At 43.3% G+C, this 22,065-nt stretch overlaps 1 protein-coding gene across 2 annotated transcripts in view; it reads right to left on the bottom strand.

Moving 5' to 3' along the window:
• LOC132829864 (digestive cysteine proteinase 2-like) overlaps positions 1–22,065 on the bottom strand; it is a 43,779-nt gene that overhangs the window by 9,081 nt on the left and 12,633 nt on the right. For both annotated transcript variants that reach the window (XM_060847253.1, XM_060847254.1), the window contains exons 5-8: positions 21,402–21,642; positions 18,653–18,851; positions 12,148–12,341; positions 1,716–1,807 (exon numbers count right to left, since the gene is read on the bottom strand). In XM_060847253.1, coding sequence (XP_060703236.1) covers positions 1,716–1,807; positions 12,148–12,341; positions 18,653–18,851; positions 21,402–21,642 — 726 coding nt within the window. The remainder of the gene's footprint in view (positions 1–1,715; positions 1,808–12,147; positions 12,342–18,652; positions 18,852–21,401; positions 21,643–22,065) is intronic.

Here is a 22,065-nt window from a genome sequence, read left to right as displayed (position 1 = left end):
TCAAATCTTTGCTAGCTTTCGTCCTGAGCAACTCAGCTAGTGCAATTGTCACATGTTTCCCTGGTGCCACGCAAATTGTTTCTCTTCAGCTGCTAATCTAATTCCCTTTCAACAAGTTTACCTTTCATTCAGCTTTGAAGGTGTTTGGTTACTCCAGGCAACCATAGACAGTAAGAACACGTTTACTTTCACCGATATTGTTCATTGTCAAAAATGATGTGGAATCCAAAAGTTTTTAAAAAGCTTATTCTGAGTATGTTTCACATTTAAATGGACAGACACTTGCAGCACAAGGAATTTGAGTTTCATGGTGCATGAATCTGAAATGTTCAGCATTCAGTTGAGTGGATAATAAAGAGGGAAAAAGAAATGTTGGCCTATCTTTCAAAGGGAATGCAATATAAAAGTAGGGAAGTCTTGTTAAAGTTATACAAAACACTACTCAGACTCGAGCTGGAATACTGTGATCAATTTAGGTTCCCTTATGTAAGGAAAGATATCCTGACATTCCGATGGTTCACTGCCTTGGTTTTCTTATGAAGATAATCATGAGGGGCATGGATAGGACAAATAGACAAACTATTTTCCCCGGGGTGGGGGAGTCCAGAACTAGAGGGCATAGGTTTAGGGTGAGAGGGGAAAGATATAAAAGAGATCAAAGGGGCAACTTTTTCACGCAGAGGGTGGTGCGTGTATGGAATGAGCTGCCAGAGGAAGTGGTGGAGGCTGGTACAACTACAGCATTTAAAAGGCATCTGGATGAGTACATGAATAGGAAGGATTTAGAGGGATATGGGCCAAGTGCTGGAAAATGGGACTAGATTTATTTAGAATATCTGGTCGGCATAGACTAGTTGGACTGAAGGGTCTGTTTCCATGCTGCACATCTTTATGACTCTATGATTAGCTTGGGCCTATACTCACTGGTGTTTAAAAGAATGAGAGGAAACCCTACTGAAACATATAAGATTCTTAGGAGGCTTGACAGGGGCAATGCAGAGAGCATGCTACTCCTTGTGGGAGAGTCTAGGACCAGAGGACATCATCTCAGAGCAAGGAGTTTTTAGATTAGACTAGATTAGTTGCCCAATTATGACAGAGATGAGCTAGAATTTCCTCTCTCAGAGGGGAGTGAATCTATGGAATTCTTCACTGTAGAGGGCTGTCGAAGCTAGGTCAATAAGTACACTCAAGGCTAAAGTGTTTGGTGAGTAAGGGAATCGAGGGTTATTGGGGAAAAGGCAACAAAGTGGAGCTGAGGATTATCAGAGCAGCCATTTCACATTGAATGCCAGAGTAGACTTGATGGGCTGAATGGCCTAATTCGAGTCCTATGTCTAATGGTCTTTTATTGTTCATTGATCTGCCCTGATATCGGGCGCTGGGGCTGGAGGACTGTAAGGCAGACACACAGCTTGTTCTTAGTTTGTTACTGATTCCTGTTCAGACTGGAAGTAGGAGATTGCATGAATCGCCCAGGATTGATTTGCGTGCTTACGTTGCAGGGCACGTGGCCAGAGACACACCTATGATTCCCCACCTGATTTTCCCGAAGTCGGGAATTAAGCAGAGCAAGGTTCGTACCTGTGTTATCCCCACTCTGCACTATTGAATGTCACTGCACTCATGTTCAGAGCTTCGCACTGTTATAAAACACGCTTAAATCCACATCCAGACAGCTGCATTAGCAATCGTTTCAGAAACACACTACTCACCTTGAGATAAAGTGCTCCTTCTATAGCACCAGTTGCTGCAAAACTCCAACAGGAGCCACAAACAGCCTGATCTTTGACAGGGGTCACAGCTCCTGCGATACACAAAGGGTTTAAATTAAGATCCATGAACATTTCTTCAGATAAGTTTGGTCATTTAAAATAGACATAAGCCAAAAGAGAAAATGCTAGAAAATCTCAGCAGGTCTGGCAGCATCTGTTAGGAGAGAAAAGAGGCTGACGTTTCAAATCTAGCTGACCCTTTGTCAAAGCGTCATGCTCTCGTCCTGTCGTGGAAAAATTCATGAACTTCGCTTCCAGTTTCCATCCCTCCATCACCTTCACCTGGTCCATCTCCAACACTTGCCTTCCTTTCCTTGACCCCTCTGTCTCCATTTCCGGCAATCGTCCATCCACTAATATCCATTACAAGCCCACTGACTCCCTCAGCTGTCTGGACTACAGCTCTTCTCACCCTACGTCCTGTAAGGACTCTATCCCTTTCTCTCAGCTCCTTCGCCTCCGCCACATTTGTTCCGATGAGCTGCTGGAAGTGATTTCCCCGAATTCCAGGAGCAGCAATTCCTGTTTTATGTGTTTTTGCATTGTTTTGGAACTTTGGAAAAATAAGTCAAAACAACAAGTTTTAAAAGGGAGAAGAGCAGACAAAGGAAGCGCATGGTGAGGGGAGAGGGAGAGAGAGAGAGAGAGAGAGAGAGAGAGAACCTGCATAGTTACTGCCTTTGCTGTTTTGAATTCATGAGTCGCTGGACATCGGCGTGCGTCTGGGAAAATTAACAAACAGTGAATGTCACAACTAATCTTGGAGGAACCTGTTTGGGCGAAGGTCACAGCACAGAATCAGATAGGTTAATTGTTGTTTAAGTCTGTCCAAGAGAAAGGCTGCATTAGTGAGTACAGTGATTTCTTTCTTGATTATATGTTTTTGGAGATAAGTCTCTTGATTAACTTAAAATATAAGCCACAGCTATTAATTTAAATGGTGCAGTATATTGTAGAGGATTAAGACGGTGTTATTTTCTAGGTCTGTAGATTGTGAAGGAGCAAAAATAGCCTTTGCAGTGATATGTACTTCTTGTCAGATGTGGGAGTTTAAAGAGAGTTTAAGGGTTACTGCGGATTATATCTGCCATAAATGCTGCTGGATGCGAATCTTATCAGATCGAGTGGATCAGTTGGAGAGACAGATAGAAGCGATGAGAAATTTGCAACTGCAACAGAATGTGATGGATGGCAGTTATATGAAGGGGGGGAAGTCTCAGATACAGTCACACAGATGGGTTAACTCCTGGAAGGGTAGGCACCTAGTGCAGGAGTCTTTTCTGGATATACCCATTTCAAACAGGTATGCAGTTTTGGAAAATGTAGGGGGTGATGGATTCTCAGGGGAACGTGGCACGAACAGCCAAGTTTCTGGTATTGAGACTGGCTCTAATGCAACGAAGGGTACGTCGGGTTCCAAGAGATAAATTGTGTTAGGGGATTCTGTAGTCCGAGGTATAGACAGACATTTCTGTGGCCAGCAGAGAAAAAGCAGAATGGTGTGTTGTTTCCCTGGTGCCAGGATCAAGAATGTCTCAGAGAGGGTGCAGAATGTTCTGACAAGGGAGAGGGGCCAGCAAGAGGTCATTGTCAACATTGGAACCAATGACATAGGAAGGGAAGAGGTTGAGATTCTGAAGGGACGTTACAGAGAGGCAGAAATTTAAAAAGGAGGTCCTCAAGAGTAGTAATATCTGGATTACTCCCAGTGCTATGATCAAGTGAGGGCAGGAATAGGAGGATAGAGCAGATGAATGCATGGCTGAGGAGCTGGTCTATCGGAGAAGGATTCACATTTTTGGATCATTGGAATCTCTTTTGGGGTAGAAGTGACCTGTACAAGAAGGACGGATTGCACCTAAATTGGAAGGGGCCTCATATACTGGCAGGGAAATTTGCTAGAACTGCTTGGGAGGATTTAAACTAGTAAGGTGGGGTGGGGGGGGAGGTGGTGGTGGTGGTGGTGGGATCCAGGGAGATAGTGAGGAAAGGGATCGATCTGAGACTGGTACAGTTGAGAACAGAAGTGAGTCAAACAGTTAGGGCAGGCAGGGACAAGGTAGGACTAATAAATTAAACTACATTTATTTCAATGCAAGGGGCCTAACAGGGAAGACAGATGCACTCAGGGCATGGTTAGGAACATGGAACTGGGATATCATAGCAATTACAGAAACATGGCTCAGGGATGGGCAGGACTGGCAGCTTAATGTTCCAGGATACAAATGCTACAGGAAGGATAGAAAGGGAGGCAAGAGAGGAGGGGGAGTGGCATTTTTGATAAGGGATAGCATTACAGCTGTGCTGAGGGAGAATATTCCCAGGAACACGTCCAGAGAAGTTATTTGGATGGAACTGAGAAATAGGAAAGGGATCATCACCTTATTGGAATTGTATTATAGACCCCTTAATAGTCAGAGGGAAATTGAGAAACAAACTTGTAAGGAGAGCTCAGCTATCTGTAAGAATAATAGGGTGGTTATGGTCGGGGATTTTAACTTTCCAAACATCGACTGGGACTGCCATAGTGTTAAAGGTTTAGATGGAGAGGAATTTCTTAAGTGTGTACAAGACAATTTTCTAATTCAGTATGTGGATGTACCTACTGGAGAAGGTGCAAAACTTGACCTACTCTTGTGAAATAAGGCAGGGCAGGTGACTGAGGTGTCAGTGGGGGAGCACTTTGGGGCCAGCGACCATAATTCTATTCGTTTTAAAATAGTGATGGAAAAGAAGAGATCAAATCTAAAAGTTGAAGTTCTAATTTGGAGAAAGGCCAATTTTGACGGAATTAGGCAAGAACTTTCAAAAGCTGATTGGAGGCAGATGTTCGCAGGTAAAGGGACGTCTGGAAAATGGGAAGCCTTCAGAAATGAGATAACAAGAATCCAGAGAAAGTATATCCTGTCAGGGTGAAAGGGAAGGCTGGTAGGTATAGGGAATGCTGGATGACTAAAGAAATTGAGGGTTTGGTTAACAAAAAGAAGGAAGCATATGCCAGGTATCGACAGGATAGATCGAGTGAATCTTTAGAAGATTATAAAAGAAATAGGAGTATACTTAAGAGGGAAATCAGGAGGGCAAAAAGGGGACATGAGATAGCTTTGGCAAATAGAATTAAGGAGAATCCAAAGGGTTTTTACAAATATATTAAGGACAAAATAACTGAGGACAGAATAGGGCCCCTCAAAGATCAGCAAGGTGGCCTTTGTGTGGAGCCACAGAAAATGGGGGAGATACTGAATGAATATTTTGCATCAGTATTTACTATGGAAAAGGATATGAAAAATATAGACTGTAGGGAAATAAATGGTGACATCTTGCAAAATGTCCAGATTACAGAGGAGTAAGTGCTGGATGTCTTGAAATGGTTAAAGGTGGATAAATCCCTAGGACCTGATCAGGTGGACCCGAGAACTCTGTGGGAAGCTAGAGCAGTGATTGCTGGGCCTCTTGCTGAGATATTTGTATCATCGATAGTCACAGGTGAGGTACCGGAAGACTGGAGGTTGGCAAACGTGGTGTCACTGTTTAAGAAGGGTGGTAAGGACAAGCCAGGGAACTATAGACCAGTGAGCCTGACATCGGTGGTGGGCAAGTTGTTGGAGGGAATCCTGAGGGACAGGATGTACATGTATTTGGAAAGGCAAGGACTGAATTTCCTATTCCTTGGATGCTGCCTAACCTGCTGTGCTTTAACCAGCAACACATTTTCAACTGTGATCTCCAGCATCTGCAGACCTCATTTTTTACCCACTGATTAGGGATAGTCAACATGGCTTCGTGTATGGGAAATCAGTCTCACAAACTTGACAGAGTTTTTTGAGGAAGTAACAAAGATGATTGATGAGGGCAGAGCAATAGATGTGATCTATATGGACTTCAGTAAGGCGTTCGACATGTTTCCCCATGGGAGACTGATTAGCAAGGTTAGATCTTATGGAATACAGGGAGAACTAGCCATTTGGTTACAGAACTAGTTCAAAGGTAGAAGACAGAGGGTAGTGGTGGAGGGTTGTTTTTCAGATTGGAGGCCTGTGACAAGTGGAGTGCCACAAGGATCGGTGCTGGGTCTTCTACTTTTTGTCATTTATATAAATGATTTGGATGCAAGCATAAGAGGTACAGTTAGTAAGTTTGCAGATGACACCAGAATTGGAGGTGTAGTGGACAGCGAAGAGGGTTACCTCAGATTACAACAGGATCTGGACCAGATGGGCCAATGGGCTGAGAAGTGGCAGATGCAGTTTAATTCAGATAAATGCGAGGTGTTGCATTTTGGGAAAGCAAATCTTAGCAGGACGTATACACTTAATGGTAAGGTCCTAGGGAGTATTGCTGAACAAAGAGACCTTGGAGTGCAGGTTCATAGCTCCTTGAAAGTGGAGTCGCAGGTAGATAGGATAGTGAAGAAGGCATTTGGTATGCATTCCTTTATTGGTCAAGAGTATTGTGTACAGGAGTTGGGAGGTCATGTTGCGGCTGTACAGGACATTGATTAGGCCACTGTTGGAATTCTGGTCTCCTTCTTATCAGAAAGATGTTGTGAAACTTGAAAGGGTTCAGAAAAGATCTACAAGGATGTTGCCAGGGTTGGAGTATTTGAGCTATAGGGAAAGGCTGAACAGGCGGCACGGTGGCACAGTGGTTAGCACTGCTGCCTCACAGCGCCTGAAGACCCGGGTTCAATTCCCGACTCAGGCGACTGACTGTGTGGAGTTTGCACGTTCTCCCCGTGTCTGCGTGGGTTTCCTCCGGGTGCTCCGGTTTCCTCCCACAGTCCAAAGATGTGCGGGTCAGGTGAATTGGCCATGCTAAATTGCCCATAGTGTTAGGTAAGGGGTAATGTAGGGGTATGGGTGGGTTTCGCTTCGGCGGGTCGGTGTGGACTTGTTGGGCCGAAGGGCCTGTTTCCACACTGTAAGTCTAATCTAAGGCTGAGGCTGTTTTCCTTGGAGCGTCGGAGGCTGAGGGGTGACCTTATAGAGGTTTACAAAATTATGAGGGGCATGGATGGGATAAATAGATAAATTATTTTCCCTGGTGTCAGGGAGTCCAGAACTAGAGGGCATAGGTTTAGGGTGAGAGGGGAAAAATATAAAAGAGACTAAGGTGCAACTTTTTCACGCAGAGGGTGGTACGTGTATGGAATGAGCTGCCAAACGATGTGGTGGAGGCTGGTACAATTGCAACATTTAAGAGGCATTTGGATGGGTAAATGAATAGGAAGTGTTTGGAGGGATATGGATTGGGTGCTGGCAGGTGGGACTAGATTGGGTTGGGATATCTAGTCGGCATGGACGGGTTGGACCGAAGGGTCTGTTTCCATGCTGTACATCTCTATGACTCTATAACTAAATCGAACTCCTTGAAACCATTCAATATTTGACCTGAACTACTTTGTGGCAGAGAATTTCAGACCCATCACTCTCTGGCTGAAGACATTTCTCCTCAACTCAGTCCTAACAGGCCTACCCTGTATCCTTAGGCTGTGAGTCCTGGTCGAGGCTCCCTGCTCATTGGGAACATCCATCCTACATTTAGCTTGTCTAGACTCGTTAGAATTTTACAGATTTCTTTGAGATCTCCCCTCATGCCTCTAACTCCAGTGAATTAAGCCCTAATCGATCCAATTTCTCTTCCTCTATCAACCATGACATACAGGAATCAAGAGAAGAATGTGGAAAAACACAGAATCCATTGTACCTTCTGGTATCTCTTGTGCATTTTGTCATTGACAGTGTTGGTGTGGGACTGGTGTGTGCTCTCAGAAAGATAGAAACTAGGAAGGTTGTGCTGTTAGTTAGTGCCAAATGCTGACTTGATGCTTGACCTACTGCTTTTGAGCTTGTGGATCTGGTTAACACTTTCTCTTAAATACATCCAACTGCATGTGCACACAGCCCTCTCCCAACCCCCACTCCAAGTTGCTTAAATTAAATTGCAGGTTTGTCATTTTTCATGCTTTACTGGCTCATGCTGAGTTTGGGAAAGTTTTAGTGTTTGTTGAAGTTTGAAAACATTGGTGAAGTCTGCGAGGTGCTGGATGTTGCAGGCATGTCAGTGCAGTGCTGCAGGAATGCAGTGTTGCCACAGCTACTTTTTGTTAGAGGAAACATGAAGCTAAGGCCTTGGCCACTTGCTGCATTGGCTGTAAGAGGCACTGTGGGTGTGTGTATACCACATGAACTGCAGCAGTTCCAGGTAGCAGCCCCCACTCCCCCCACCCCCCTCCCCGGCCATCTTCTCATGGGAAGATAGGGATGGGCAATAAATAATGGCCCAGCCAGGGACACCCATGAAAGGAAAAGAAAGCCTTGGTACACTTTGAGAATGGATGCTATCCTAGGCCTTGTTCATCCCCTGAACAATATGAAACCTCATTAACCCTTCATCCACCTCATTGTTATAGAGTCATAGAGAGCCATAGAGACGTACAGCACAGAAACAGACCTCTCGGTCCAACCCATCCATGCCGAATAGACATCCCAACCCAATCTAATTCCAACTGCCGGCACCCGGCCCATATCCCTCAAAACCCTTCCTATTCATATACCCATCCAAATGCCTTTTAAATGTTGCAGTTGTACCAACCTCCACCTCTTCCTCTGGCAGCTCATTCTAATTAGTCACAAGATTTTGTCATCTGTACATGAGTTGCTGCATGTATCAGTATGATAACAGTGACTGCAGTTCAAATTTAATTCAATGATGGTGAGTCATTTCAGGCTGGCACGAGAATGTGCCATTGTGTAAATTCAATTCTTCCCTCCAGTGATTTATAATAGCCCACAGCACCACCAAAAGCTATGTATTTGTATTACAGCATTTAGCAATATGAACTAACTACGGTGTTCACAAGGTCACAATTTTCAATACTGAAAGAAGCAAGTCCAAATAAGTCTGGAGTGAGTCATTTGCATTCAAATTCCAATGAAATACACAATTAGATAATGTCTAGTTAAGAGATAACGAAACCAACATTTTTATAAATGAGTCAGTTGAAAAATAGGCTTAATTATAAAAATGGAGAAAGTGAGCACTGCAGATGCTGGAGGTCAGAGTCGAGAGTGTGGTGTTGGAAAAGCACAGCAGGTCAGGCAGCATCCAAGGAGCAGGAGAGTCAACATTTTGGGCATAAGTCCTTCATCAGGAATGTAACTGTAACATTACCAATGTAACACCATTATTTCAAAGGGGAAGGAGATTAAAAAAACAGGTAATTATTGGCCGTGTAATTATCATCTGTCAGTGGGAGAATGTTATAATCTGTGATAAAGGATATAATACCTGAACATTTAGAAATGCATTATATAATCAAGCAGAGTCAGCATGATTTCATGAAGGGGAAATCATACCTGTTAAATTTATTTGAATTTTTTGAAGAGGTAACGAGCAGGATACATAAAGGCAAACCTGTAGATATAGTTTGAATTTCCAGAGTGCATTTGATAAAGTACCACCCATTAGGCTATTTATTATTCCAGTTGTGTATTAGCATGGATAAAGAATTGATTAACTAATAGAAGACAGAGAGATGGGATAATGGGAACATTTTCAGGATAGCAATTGCAACTAATGGAGTGTCACAGGGAGCTGCTCTGGGATCACAATTATTGACAATATATTAATGATTGAGGTAAAGAGATGAATATATTATAGCCAAGTTTGTAGATGACACTAAAATAGGTGGGAAAACCAATGGTGAAGATAATGGAAGGAGTCTGCAGAGGGATACAGGCAGGTTAAGCAAGTGGAAAAAGTCTTGGCAGATGAAGTATAACATGGTAAAATTTGAGGTTACACACCTTGGCAAGAAGAATAGAGGAGCTCAATATTATTTAAATGGATAAAAACTGCAGAAAGTTTAATCACAAAGGGATTTGGGAGTTCTCATGAAAAGGTCACAAAAAGGAAGTTGGAAGTGGGGATTTAGTAACAGACATGCCATTGAAATTCAAAGAGTGATGGTTAGGTTCTCTCTTGTTTGAAATAGCTATTGCTTGCCACTTGTCTCACACATGTGTTGCTTAGCACAAATCAGTCCAAGCCTGGATTTATCCAGGTCTTACTGTATACCTGCATGGACTGCTTCAGTACCTGAGGAGTAGTAAATGGTGCTGAACATTGTACATTCATCGACAAGCATCCCCACTTCTGACCTTACGATGGAGGAAGGTCATTGATGAAGCAGCTGAAGATGGTCAGGCCTCAGACACTACCCTGATGAACTCTTGCAGAGATGTCCTAGAGTTGAGATCATTGATCTCTCAGTACCACAACCATCTTCTTTTGTGTTGGGTATGACTCTAAACAGTGGAGAGATTCCCCTCATTCCCACTGACTCCAGTCTTGTTCTGTCTCCTTGATGTCATATTGGGTCAAAGGCTGTCTTGATGACTGGGGAATCTCTCTCAGCACACCTCTGCAATTTAGCTCTTTTGTCCATGTCTGGACCAAGTCTGTAATGAGGTCAGGAGCAGTGTCAACTTGGTGAGCAGGTTTACTGTGCAGCAAATGCCACTTGATAGCACTGTTAACCTTATTGGGAATTGAGAGTAGATTCATGAGGCTCATGAGAATTACTTGGATTTGTCCCATTTTTTATGTACAGGACACACCTGAGCAATTTTCCACATTCTCAGGTAAATGCAGTGTTGTAGCTGTACCTGAATAGCTTGGCTGAGAACTTAGCCCTGGAACACAAGTTTTTTTGTACTATTGCTGGAGTATTGTCAGGACCCATGAAGTAGGGACTGAAACATGTTGAGTAAACAGCAATACATGGAAGGGTGTGGATGATAACGATGGACTTACATCCTTTGGCATTGCTGGACACCTTGGAGTGACTAGGACAAAGTGAGGACAGCAGATGCTGAAGATCAGAGTCAAAAAGTGTTGCGCTGGAAAAGCACAGCCAGTCAGACAGCATCCAAGAAACAGGAGAGTTGACATTTCAGGCATAAGCCCTTCATCAGCAACCTGAGTGACTGGTCAGTATGTTTAATGGGAAAGTGTGACTTAGTTGAATTAACATCACATGGGGTGGAAAAAGTGATGTTTTACTTTCCATTGTTGGAAGCTAATAATTGAGAGCTGAGGACTTGACAGGAAGAATTTCACAAAGATTTCCTATTTTGATACTATTATAAGTTGAATTTAAATTGCCAGTTAAATAATGTGTAAATAAAGGAGGTACTGAATTTATTCTAATCTTCTGCTGCTCCATTAGTCTTATTTATTGCTACTGCACATTACCGACAGCTCATACAAAACTGTTACTTTCTGTACTTGGGTTTAATTCCCACGCCAGCTGAGGTTATCATGTTCCTTCTTAACCTCCCCCCTCATCTGAGGCATAGTGACCCTCAGGTTAAATCACTACCAGTTGTCTCTGTCTCTACTGAGAGAGCAGTAGTATGGGCCAGTCTGACTTTACCTTTTTTTTCTTGTTTTTGTCCCATTACCCCCACACTACCGCCTAACTGCAGTAATGCTTGACTTTACCCTTTATTCTGATCGCACAGATCAGTGTGCCAGCTGTTTTACATTTATGAATTTGCATCCTTACTTTCAAATGCTTCCACACCCTTGACACCTCCACTTCATGAACCTCGGAGATAGCAAAGTTTCTTTCATTCTGACCGCTCTCGAATATTCTTGATTTATTTGTGCTGTTAAAAATTCTTGCAAGTGTGGCATGGTGGCTCAGTGGTTAGCATTGCTGCCTCACAGCACTAATGATCCAGGTTTGATTCCACCCTTGGGTGACTGTCTGTGTGGAGTTTGCATGTTCTCCCCGTGTCTGCATGGGTTTCCTCCCACAGTTCAAAGATTTGCAGGTTAGGTGGATTGGACATGGGAAATAAAGAGTTACAGGGATGGGTTGGGTCTGGTAAGATGGTCTTCAGAGGGTCAGTATTGGCTCAATGAGTTAAATGGCCTGCTTCCAATTTGTAGTGACTCTAGAATTGCCTCATAAATCTGTTCACCTTTTTATTTCTGTTTCTTGAAGACAGTGCTTAAAATCTATCTCTTTGAGTGAGGTATTGGTCATCACCCTAACGTCTTGCTCCTCCGAAATACCTTCAATTGTGAAGGATCTGAAACAAACACTAATTGGTGCTTATGGTGTTACCTGTTGGTTAGATGGACAGTTAGATCTTTTGCTTCAAGGAAAAAGGAAGCATCAAAGTTACTGAGTTTTGTTCTTTTCATTGGGTTAGTGGGGAGGTGGAGTCATGGTGGAGGGATGTGTGGGAGCAGAGGAGTCGAAGAAAGGTCAACAGACACTGGATACTTCAAGTCAATCAACTTGTCACATTGTATAATCCTCAACAATCCTTCACTCACAGGGAATAGACCAACCTACCGTACAGTCTCCAGTCTACACTCAGAGGGACAACAATGGATATGTACTGATCTGTCGGAAAAGGCTGCCCAATATCTTGTAAGGTTCTCTTCAGCCGTCCTCTCATTGCTGCTGTCTCAGCCACAGTACGGTCCGCTAGATGGTTAACTTCCAATTTATAAGTAAGGTTTGCTCGATTCATTGAATGGATGTACCTTAAAATCAAATAAATAAAACTGTTACCTTGTGGCATTGATTACTACATTATCAGAGTGACCAGATGGAGCAGTCATAGGAACATAGCATTGGATGTTTAAACAATTGCTTACTATACCTGCCTACATTTACTCATTGTACGTGGCCATCACCAGCAAGACCAGCATTTGTTGCCAATCCCTAATTGCCCTGCTAGGCCACTTCAGAGGGTAGTTGTGTGGGTCTGGCGGCACATGAAGGCCAGACCAGGTAAGGATAGCAGATTTCCTTTCCTGAAGATTCGTGATGGAGATGGGTTTTGATTAACAATCAGCAACAGCTTCATGGTCATCATCACCGCAATTAGCTTTATCTTCCAAATTTATCAGCTGAATTAAAATTCTACCTGATATACTGGGGATGTGAACCTCTGTCTCCAAAGCATTACGCTTGAGTGCCCAGGTTACAGGTCCCGTGACATTGCCATTCTGCCACAACATTATTAATTGCTTTCTCTATCAAAGCTATGATATCAATAATACAATTGTATTTTCTTTCACTGTTTGTAAACTGGATTCTACCACTGGACTTGAAACTCAGTTTCTCTCTCCACAGATGCTGCCTGGCCTGCTGAATTTCTCCAGCAATTTCTGTTTTTGTTTCAGAATTCCAGCATCTGCAGCTCTTTATTTTATTTTAGCTGCTTACCTCTCCGCCACATTCCATTCAGGTGTGCCCGTCCTGATGAAGATCTGCTCCTCTCTCCAACAGGATTTCCATTCCAATCTTTTTTCTAGTTCACTATCGCTCCTGGTATTTGACCAGGTATTTGCTAAAACTCGTTTCCACAGCCACGCCCTGTTCCTTAGTGACTCCTCTGACTCAGACTCACCCCACATGGATTCCAACTCAAGACCCAGGGATTCCAGGGATCTCACGATGTTCAGTGTCGCTCAGACAGCTGCTCTCACCACATCCTGAGAGCCACACTCAGTGCCATGCATCATCATGTACACACTCTGACCCTCTCTCCCCAACAACATCGCCTCACGCTGGCTTAGAGCTGCACTGCTCCCATGTTCCACTTCATTCTCTGGTTCATTCGCTGTGCTAACAAGAAACATTTTTTCTTTCTTTCATGTGTAAAGAAACACAAGATGCAACAACTCAGAGATACCCACAGCCTTCCAGAACATTTCTCTCCTCCTCTTTCCTCTGACTCCATCCCCTTTCCCAACGCTGTCTCCTGCCAGGTACTTACTATCCTCCCTGACCTTCTACTCTCTGATGCTGAATGTTCTGTACTTAGCAAAGGGCTCAGCTTTATCCCTCTGCATCCCCATCATAATGAATTTTGGGCACAACATAACATTGAACACATCTTCCATCACCTACCATCTCTGTGCCCATTTCTTCAGATAAGAGTCTCCTCCCCATCCCAGATATCTCTTCACCCACCTCCAACACTCTCCCTCTACCTGGACCCTTCCCTCTGACCTTTTACCTGACCTTAACCTGTTTATTGAGAACTGGGGATGTGTATTGGCTGCCTCAATTTCTCTGCCCCCTCAGCAATTCCAACTTATCTCCATCTGAACTGACTGCACTTTGTCCTACCAGTAAAAAATGAGGTCTGCAGATGCTGGAGATCACAGCTGAAAATGTGTTGCTGGTCAAAGCACAGCAGGCCAGGCAGCATCTCAGGAATAGGGAATTCCTGAGATGCTGCCTGGCCTGCTGTGCTTTGACCAGCAACACATTTTCAGCTTTGTCCTACCACCCCACCAGCATCCACAACCAGAGGTTCATTTCTGCCAGTTTCAGCAGATGTCATCACCAGACATATATTCCCATCCCCTCTCTTGTCAGCCTTTTAAAAGGACCATTCCCTCTGGGACATACTGGTCCACTCCTCCTTCACTCCCAACACCTCGCCCCACCCCACAGCCCCACGGCATCCTCCCTTGAAATGCAGAAGGTGTAACAGCTGCCTGTTTCCCTCCTCAGTATCAAGGGCCCAGGCACACCTTTCAGTGAACCAGTGTTTACCTGTACTTCACTCAATCTAGTCGACTGCATTCGCTGCTCACAATGTGGTCTCCTCTATACTGGGGAAACGAAGCACAGACTGGGCAATCGCTTTGTGGAACACCTATGTTCTGTTTACATAAATAGCCATGAGCTTCCAGTTGTCTGTCACTTCAAAGCACCACTTTGTTCCCTGGCCAACGTCTCTGTCAGTATGTAATGTCCTTCTCACGTGGACAGGTTTCATTTACAATGTTCCATTGGAAATGTAGTTTTGAACTATGGTAGATTGCAGCTTTATCTTAGTCTCAGCATGTAGGTGGGGCAGGTGAACCCAAAAATCTCACCATTCTGCATTTATGGATCACAGTGCCCACCAGGAGTCCTTTTATCTGTGAGTCTGGCTTTAAGTCTCATTGTGGCCTTGAGCTGACATTTCTTAATGCTAGTGGAGGATGCTGTAATGTTGAAAGTGTTGCTTTTCAGTTAAAGCTGCATTATCCCATTGAGGTAGCCTTCATGGGATTCCATGTGGATGAGTATACAGTTCCTGTTGTGAAGGTTTCTCCAGCAACGCTACCAGACTGTTCATTCTTATCTGGCCAATCAGTTATTGATTCTTTTTAAAACTTTTTGAATGTAATATTCTTCTTCATCTTCTTAGGGAGTCCCTCAGGATTAAGGATGACTTTTCCCCCACTCTGGAGTTATGGGTCCTAAGGCCAGGAAACAATCTGATTTTGGATCCAATGTCCTGCCAGCCAGTGGGACAGGAGGTGTGAGGGATGTTTGAGTTTTCACACGCTCCTTGCACAGTGCATGTGCTCACCAACCCAGCTTGATGGAGACATTCGAGATGGCTCACTCCTTCACAGATGATTCTTCTCTCATTTGGGAGGCCTCAGGTAGGAGATTCCCAAGGGTCAGTGTGGGATTCCGGATTTTCTCAGGAAAGTTTTGAGGATGTTCTTGAAGCATTTCCTCTGCCCTCCGGGTAACTGGTTTCCCTGGTGAAGCCTGGAATGGAGAACTCATGTTGGAGTCCTGTGTCAGGCAACCAGAGGATGTGGCCTGTCGAATGCAGCTGATTGACATCAACCCAGTGCCTTGATACTGAGGACATTGGCCCTGAGAGAAGACACTGACAAGGGAGCGTCTACCCTGACAGTGGATTTGTAGGATTTTGCACCACAAGTGGTATTTCCCTCAGGATTTGAGGTGTCTGCTGTACATTGCACATATCTCAGACACATTCCCAAAGCAGATTGCCCTGTTGCCTCTATATGGATTAGCCCACATTGTCCAGTGGTGCTCCATTGATTTTGATTATTTGTGGAAGTTGGGGTGGGGGGAGCGGTAGGATGAGACAATGTCTTCCAGATGTGTAGCATTAACCTTTCGTTGATCTGCATAACTATTCTGACTGCATTTCAAAAGGAATCTGTCGGTTGTCCTGAAACACTATGTAAATAAAAGTTCATTCTCCAGACTCACATTTTATTGGATCTTTGTTGAAATTAAAGTAAAGAAACTTGCCTTCACAACCATGTGGTGTGTCAAATTGCTCGAAAGAGAATAACCTTTTTTTTTGAAGTGTCGATATTTGTAAAGTCTAAACTTGTAATGACACATGTCAAAATCTCACAAAACATAACACATAGAAACATTGAAAAGAGGAGTAGGAGCAGGCCATTCAGCCCTTCAAGCCTGTTTCACCATTCAGTATTATCATCCAACTCAGTAACGCCATACCTGTTTAATCCAAAAAACTATATCTAACTCCTTCTTGAAAGCATTCAATGTTTTGGCCTCGACTGCATTCCGTAGCAGAGAATTCCAGTCTTAGCATTCTCTGGGTGAATAGTGTCTCCTCATCTCAGTTTTAAATGGGCTAAATATCCTCAGCCTCTGACCCCTGCTTCTGGACTTCCTTTCTATGTTTTTCCTGTCTAGTCCAGTTAGAATTGTACAGGTTTCTCTGCAATCTCCTCTCATTCTTCTAAATTCCAGTGAAAAAAATGCTAATGAATAGGGTCATTTGCTTTAATGATTCTGATTGAGAGAGAGATATCAGTAAGGACACCAGGGAGAACTTGCCAGCTCTCTGAAGGTGCAGGCTGCTGGTCAGATCACGCCTGGAATACTGTGAGCAGTTCTGTCCCATTGAGGAAATATGTTATTTTGTTGGAGGCATGATCCCTCATAGTGTCTGAAGGGTCTGTTTCTGTGCTGTATGTTTCTATGACTCTGTGACAGCCATGTGTTTAAGATGCCTGAGTTCTGACTGCCAGAACAAAGCTTCCTCACCAGGCTCAAGGAAAGCACTCGACTGAAAGGAGGAGATTGGAATCTTTTGAAAGACCCCCTGAAGGCTTCCCTCAAGAAACATAACATTGATGTCAACACATGGGAGACCCTCGTTCAGAAGAAACTGACTTGGAAGAAACTCTTGTATGAAGAGACACAATTCTTCAAGAACATCGCCAGCAAGAGGAAGAACAGAAAAGGAATGATCTCCAGGCCAGGCACCAATTCCATCTCTCGGAAACATGTGGTGGGAGATGTGGCTCTAGGATTGGGTGCATCGGCCACACAAGGAGCCATAGAATCCATGACCAGTGTCACAGGGCTTCTGAGGTGGACAGCTGTAATCGTTAGTGAGTGACTGCCACTGACAAGAAACAAGTGGGAATTCTACTTATTGGAATTTGGAAGAATGAGAGGTGATTTCATTGAAACAGATGGGATTCTTAAAGGGCTTGACAGGGTAAATACTGACAGGTGCTCCCCCTCATGGGAGAGTCTAAGATCACAGGCAATAGTCTCAGAATAAAGGGGCACCAATTTAAGACTGAGATGAGGAGGAATTTCTTCCCCCAGAGAGTTGTGAATCTTTGGAACTCCTTGCCACAATGAGCTGTGGGGACAGAGTCCCTTTGTGTATTTATGACTGAAGTAGATTTTTCTGTGCTTTGACCAGCAACACATTTGCAGCTGTGATCTCCAGCATCTGCAGACCTCATTTTTTACTCGAAGATTTTAACCTACTGCGAATCCTCTTACAAGGATGCCTTCCTTGAAGAAGCTCTCTTCCTCCCTCTACAAGGATTTCAGTGAGTCCCTCTCTCACTGCACCCCCCAGGTCATCTCCTCTGCCTATCACCCTCACCTTGACCTCCTTCCACCTATCCCACCTCCATCGCCCCTCCCCCTACCTCTTATCTTAGCCTGCTTGGCTCTCTCTCTTATTCCTGATGAAGGGCTTATGCTCGAAACGTCGAATTCTCTATTCCTGAGATGCTGCCTGGCCTGCTGTGCTTTGACCAGCAACACATTTGCAGCTAGATTTTTCATCAGTCAGGGAATCAAGGGCTACGGGGAATACGTACGAAAGTGGAGATGAGGAATGTTAGGTCAACCACAAGTCCCACTGAATGATGGAGCTGGCTGAAGGGGCTAAACAGCCTTCTCCTGTTGCCATTTATGGGCGGCACAGTGGCACAGTGGTTAGCACTGCTGTCTCACAGCGCCTGAGACCCGGGTTCAGTTCCCGACTCAGGCGACTGACTGTGTGGAGTTTGCACGTTCTCCCCGTGTCTGCGTGGGTTTCCTCCGGGTGCTCCGGTTTCCTCCCACAGTCCAAAGATGTGCAGGTTAGGGTGAATTGGCCATGCTAAATTGCCCGTAGTGTTAGGTAAGGGGTAAATGTAGGGGTATGGGTGGGTTGCGCTTCGGTGGGTCGGTGTGGACTTGTTAGGCCGAAGGGCCTGTTTCCACACTGTAAGTAATCTAATCTAAAAATTTATTATGGTCTACTTAATAACACTTCTTAAAATGCTTCTCCAAATGTTTAAGGTGCAGTGATTGGTCTACTGAGAATCAGTAAAACAGTGAAAGGACAAAAGATCATCAGCGCAGCCAAAATTCAAGATGGACTGACATAAGTATCCCAGAGAAAGGAAGTATTGGGATTTATCAAACACAAAACAGAAATTGTTGAAAAAGTTCAGCAGGTCTAGCAGCATCTGTGGAGAGAAATCAGAGTCAACGTTTCGGGTCTGGTGACCCTTCCTCAGAATGTTCTAGAGAAGCGTCACTGGACCTGAAACATTAACTCTGATTTCTCTCCACAGATGCTGCCAGACCTGCTGAGCTTTTCCAGCAATTTTTGTTTTTGTCTTTGATTTACAGCATCCACAGTGCTTTCAATTTTTATTTGGGATTTATTATAGTTGGGGTCAGAAACAGCATTAAAAATAAAAACGACAGCTCTCCATTTCATTGAAAGTGAAAGTGGCTATACCTCACATTGTGAGTAAATGTGGTTCTTCTCAAATCATGCTCTTCATCATCTGTCTCATAGTCTCTATTAAACGTCTCCTTGTAATGCTGAAACAAACGATGAGCCTGCTCTTCCTTATCTGTGGTAACTAAATCCTGAATGGGATTTGCCAGGATTCTGTGTTCTACTTCAGGACCGGTAAATCCTTCACAAGGCAAACCTGTCACAAAGAAATCAATAGATCAATAATGGATCAATTCAGGTTTCCAGTAGTTTTATTAGAGTGAGCATGACCATGCGCCAGACTCTCCATTAGAAAGTCAGAGATACAATCAGTTCTTCTATAACGTGATGGTTGCGTTCTTGTGGAATCCCGTGTTATAGATTATGATTAGATTCCGTACAGTGTGGAAACAGGCCCTTCGGCCCAACAAGTCCGAAGAGTAACCCACCTAGACCCATTTCCCTCTGACAAATGCACCTAACACTACGGGCAATTTAGCATGGCCAATTCACCTGACTCGCACATCTTTGGACTGTGGGAGGAAACTGGTGCACCCGGAGCAAACCCACGCAGACACGGGGAGAATGTGCAAACTCCACACAGACAGTCACCCAAGGCTGGAATCGAACCTGGGACCCTCGTGCTGTGATGCAGCTGTGCTAACCACTGAGCCACCGTTATAGAAAAATCATGCTTTAGAAACAGCACTTTACATGTAGATGATGTAATTCTGTTCCAGCCGACATGCATTTTATAAGTTTATGCAGTAGAAACAGTGCCCCAATTCATCAATCATGTTACAGTGAATTCACATTGATGAAACACGTGTTATAACGGAACAACACGTATGTCTCTTTAATTTTAAACGTGATGACTGTATTTTGTAGGCTCTTTATTTCCTTTCTGATGAGAAATGAATAAATTTGACAGTTTGCTAATTACTAATGTTCAGGTTCACCATGACATACACAATATTCAAGAGCATTTCCAATGAAATGCCCAACAGTAATTCTAACAGCACACAAAATAAAATTCACATCTCTCCAGTCCTAACCTTCTTGTTTCATTCATCGTAGCTACTGAAGCTTTTGGAATATTCAAGTATCAAGTTTGGTCATGCTCCCATCTTTACCTTCTGATTAATCAATGCTGCTCTGAACCACAACATTCCCTTAAAATCATGCTCCTGTTCTCTTCCCAAAGCTACACTCATTATGTGAGCGATCGCATAATGCCTTTACAAAGAGTTATTACTTTACAAAAGCTGAAGAATAAAAGTTGCACTGTTGCACTGTTACTGGTTTTTGAAACATTTCATGATGTCGGCATGAATGACTCTATGATAGGAGTTAGTGTGGAATTACTGATTGCTCTTATATAGATCAAGTGAGTGCCAATTTGGGACAATATTAAAAACAAATGTAGTGGTTCCCACAAGTACAGAAATTACTAGAAAAACTCAACAGATCTGTAGAGAGGGAAACTGAGTTCACGTTTGAGTCCAGTGATGCTTCTTCATTAGACTCAAAACATTAACTCTGTTTCTCTTGCCACAGACGATACCCAACCTGCTGAGTTTCTCCAGCACTATGTTTTTATTTTATGCGCTCAGTTCTTTGTTTTATCATAGTGACTCCAAACACTGCTAATTTTGGAACTTTAAAAATAGACAGCAGGTTATGTTTCAATTCTTCAGGGTCAGAAAATGCTGAGGAGACAATCAGTAAAACTGAGCTCAAATGTAAGATTCAAAACATTCAATACAGTTTGAAAATTCATATGTTAAGCTCAACCTCAAGAGGAAGAGTGCTGCCTTACTTACAGTGTGGAAACAGGCCCTTTGGCCAACAAGTCCCCACCAACCCGCTGAAGAGCAACCCACCCAGACCCATTCCCCTACATTTACCCCTTCACCTAACACTTCGTGCAATTTAGCTTGGCCAATTCACCTAACCTGCTCATCTTTGGACTGTAGGAGGAAACCGGAGCACCCGGAGAAAACGTGCAAACTCTCCTGAGGTAGGAATTGAACCCAGGTCACTGGCGCTGTAAGGCAGCAGTGCTAACCACTGAGCCACCGTGCCACCCATGTTTTTTTGAAGAGAGGTTTTAAGACAGAGGCACCAAATTGTCTCTTCCAAGACAATAAAGTTTTTTTTTAAGTTTGAACAATAGAAACAGCATGAATGGGTGGAGTCTGGCTCCCACAGGGTTTTAGTTGAGTTTTGGTTGTTGCGGTTTTGAAGCTGAATATAGAAGCAGCTACACCTCTCTCTGTTCCAGCTAAAAGCTTGGGCTCTCTCCCTGCTGCCAGAATCACATGTGAGACAATCTGTTTTACTGAATTTGCCTTTGTCAAGGGTGTGTTTATGGGGTGTTATTATATTGGAACAATTGCTGTTTAGTAGTTAAATAATCTATTATTCTACTAAGTTTTCCAACGGAGTTAAAGTTATATCAATTCTCCTTTCTTTCATTTGTATTTTAACAATAGTTTAGGAATAAAATGTGTTTTGCTTAAAGCTGAGTAGTGTAACCAATCAAATTATATGTGAACACAGCACCTTACACTTGCTTTTAAATGAGGTAAAAGTTGGGTCGAGGCTATCTTCTGGAATTATTTGAAGGGGGTTTGCTTTGGTCCATACAGAACCTCAAGCAAGAGTGTGTTGTTATACACCACATAACCAAATGGGGAGTACTCTCTGCAAACATCAACATCTCTGAACAACATATTCATCTGTAGCCATCTATCAAAAGCTTTACCTTCAAGAAGTTCGAAGATATTTGAGTCCATGTCAAAGTGCACAGTCCCATAATCTAATTCATATTCGTCATAATGGGATCCAAACAACGTATTATACCCCTTCATTTCATAATGGACTGGAATGGGACCATTTGTAGAATTGGTGATCCAAATGGTGTAATTGTTCTTCTTTTCATTTTTGTAAATAATGTTCTGCCACACACTGCAATGTTGTCCTTTATAGTCCTCTTCCTTAATAAACTAAATAGATCGACATTAAAATACACAATCAGACCACAAATGCTGATAAATACAAATGGGATAATAAAAGTTAACTTAATTCTTTAGTATTTAATACAGATCCAGAATTATTTGTACTCCCTTCACCATAAAGGACTTCCCTACTTTAGATTTTCACTGCACTACAAAATCGAAGTAACGGCAGATCACTGCTTTTTGTTTGCTTTATTGCTTGGCTGATTACTTCCAATTTGTGAGCAATCCAGAGACAATTGTTTCACCCATGCCTCTTTCAGCAGTGCCAAAGTGAATCTGTCTCCACTTGCAGCAGGTCAGCTAAATATGGAGCATAATGGAAATGCTAGTGAACACAGTAACGTTAGAGTAGTGAGGGACAATTACCTCAGAACTGGGTCTTAAATGGCAACATGAATCTCTCATTCT

This window comes from Hemiscyllium ocellatum, chromosome 30 (assembly GCF_020745735.1).
Source record: "Hemiscyllium ocellatum isolate sHemOce1 chromosome 30, sHemOce1.pat.X.cur, whole genome shotgun sequence".
Classification (NCBI taxonomy): domain Eukaryota; kingdom Metazoa; phylum Chordata; class Chondrichthyes; order Orectolobiformes; family Hemiscylliidae; genus Hemiscyllium; species Hemiscyllium ocellatum.
Note: the sequence above shows the minus strand (reverse complement) of the source record. Positions and strands in the feature narration are given on the sequence as shown.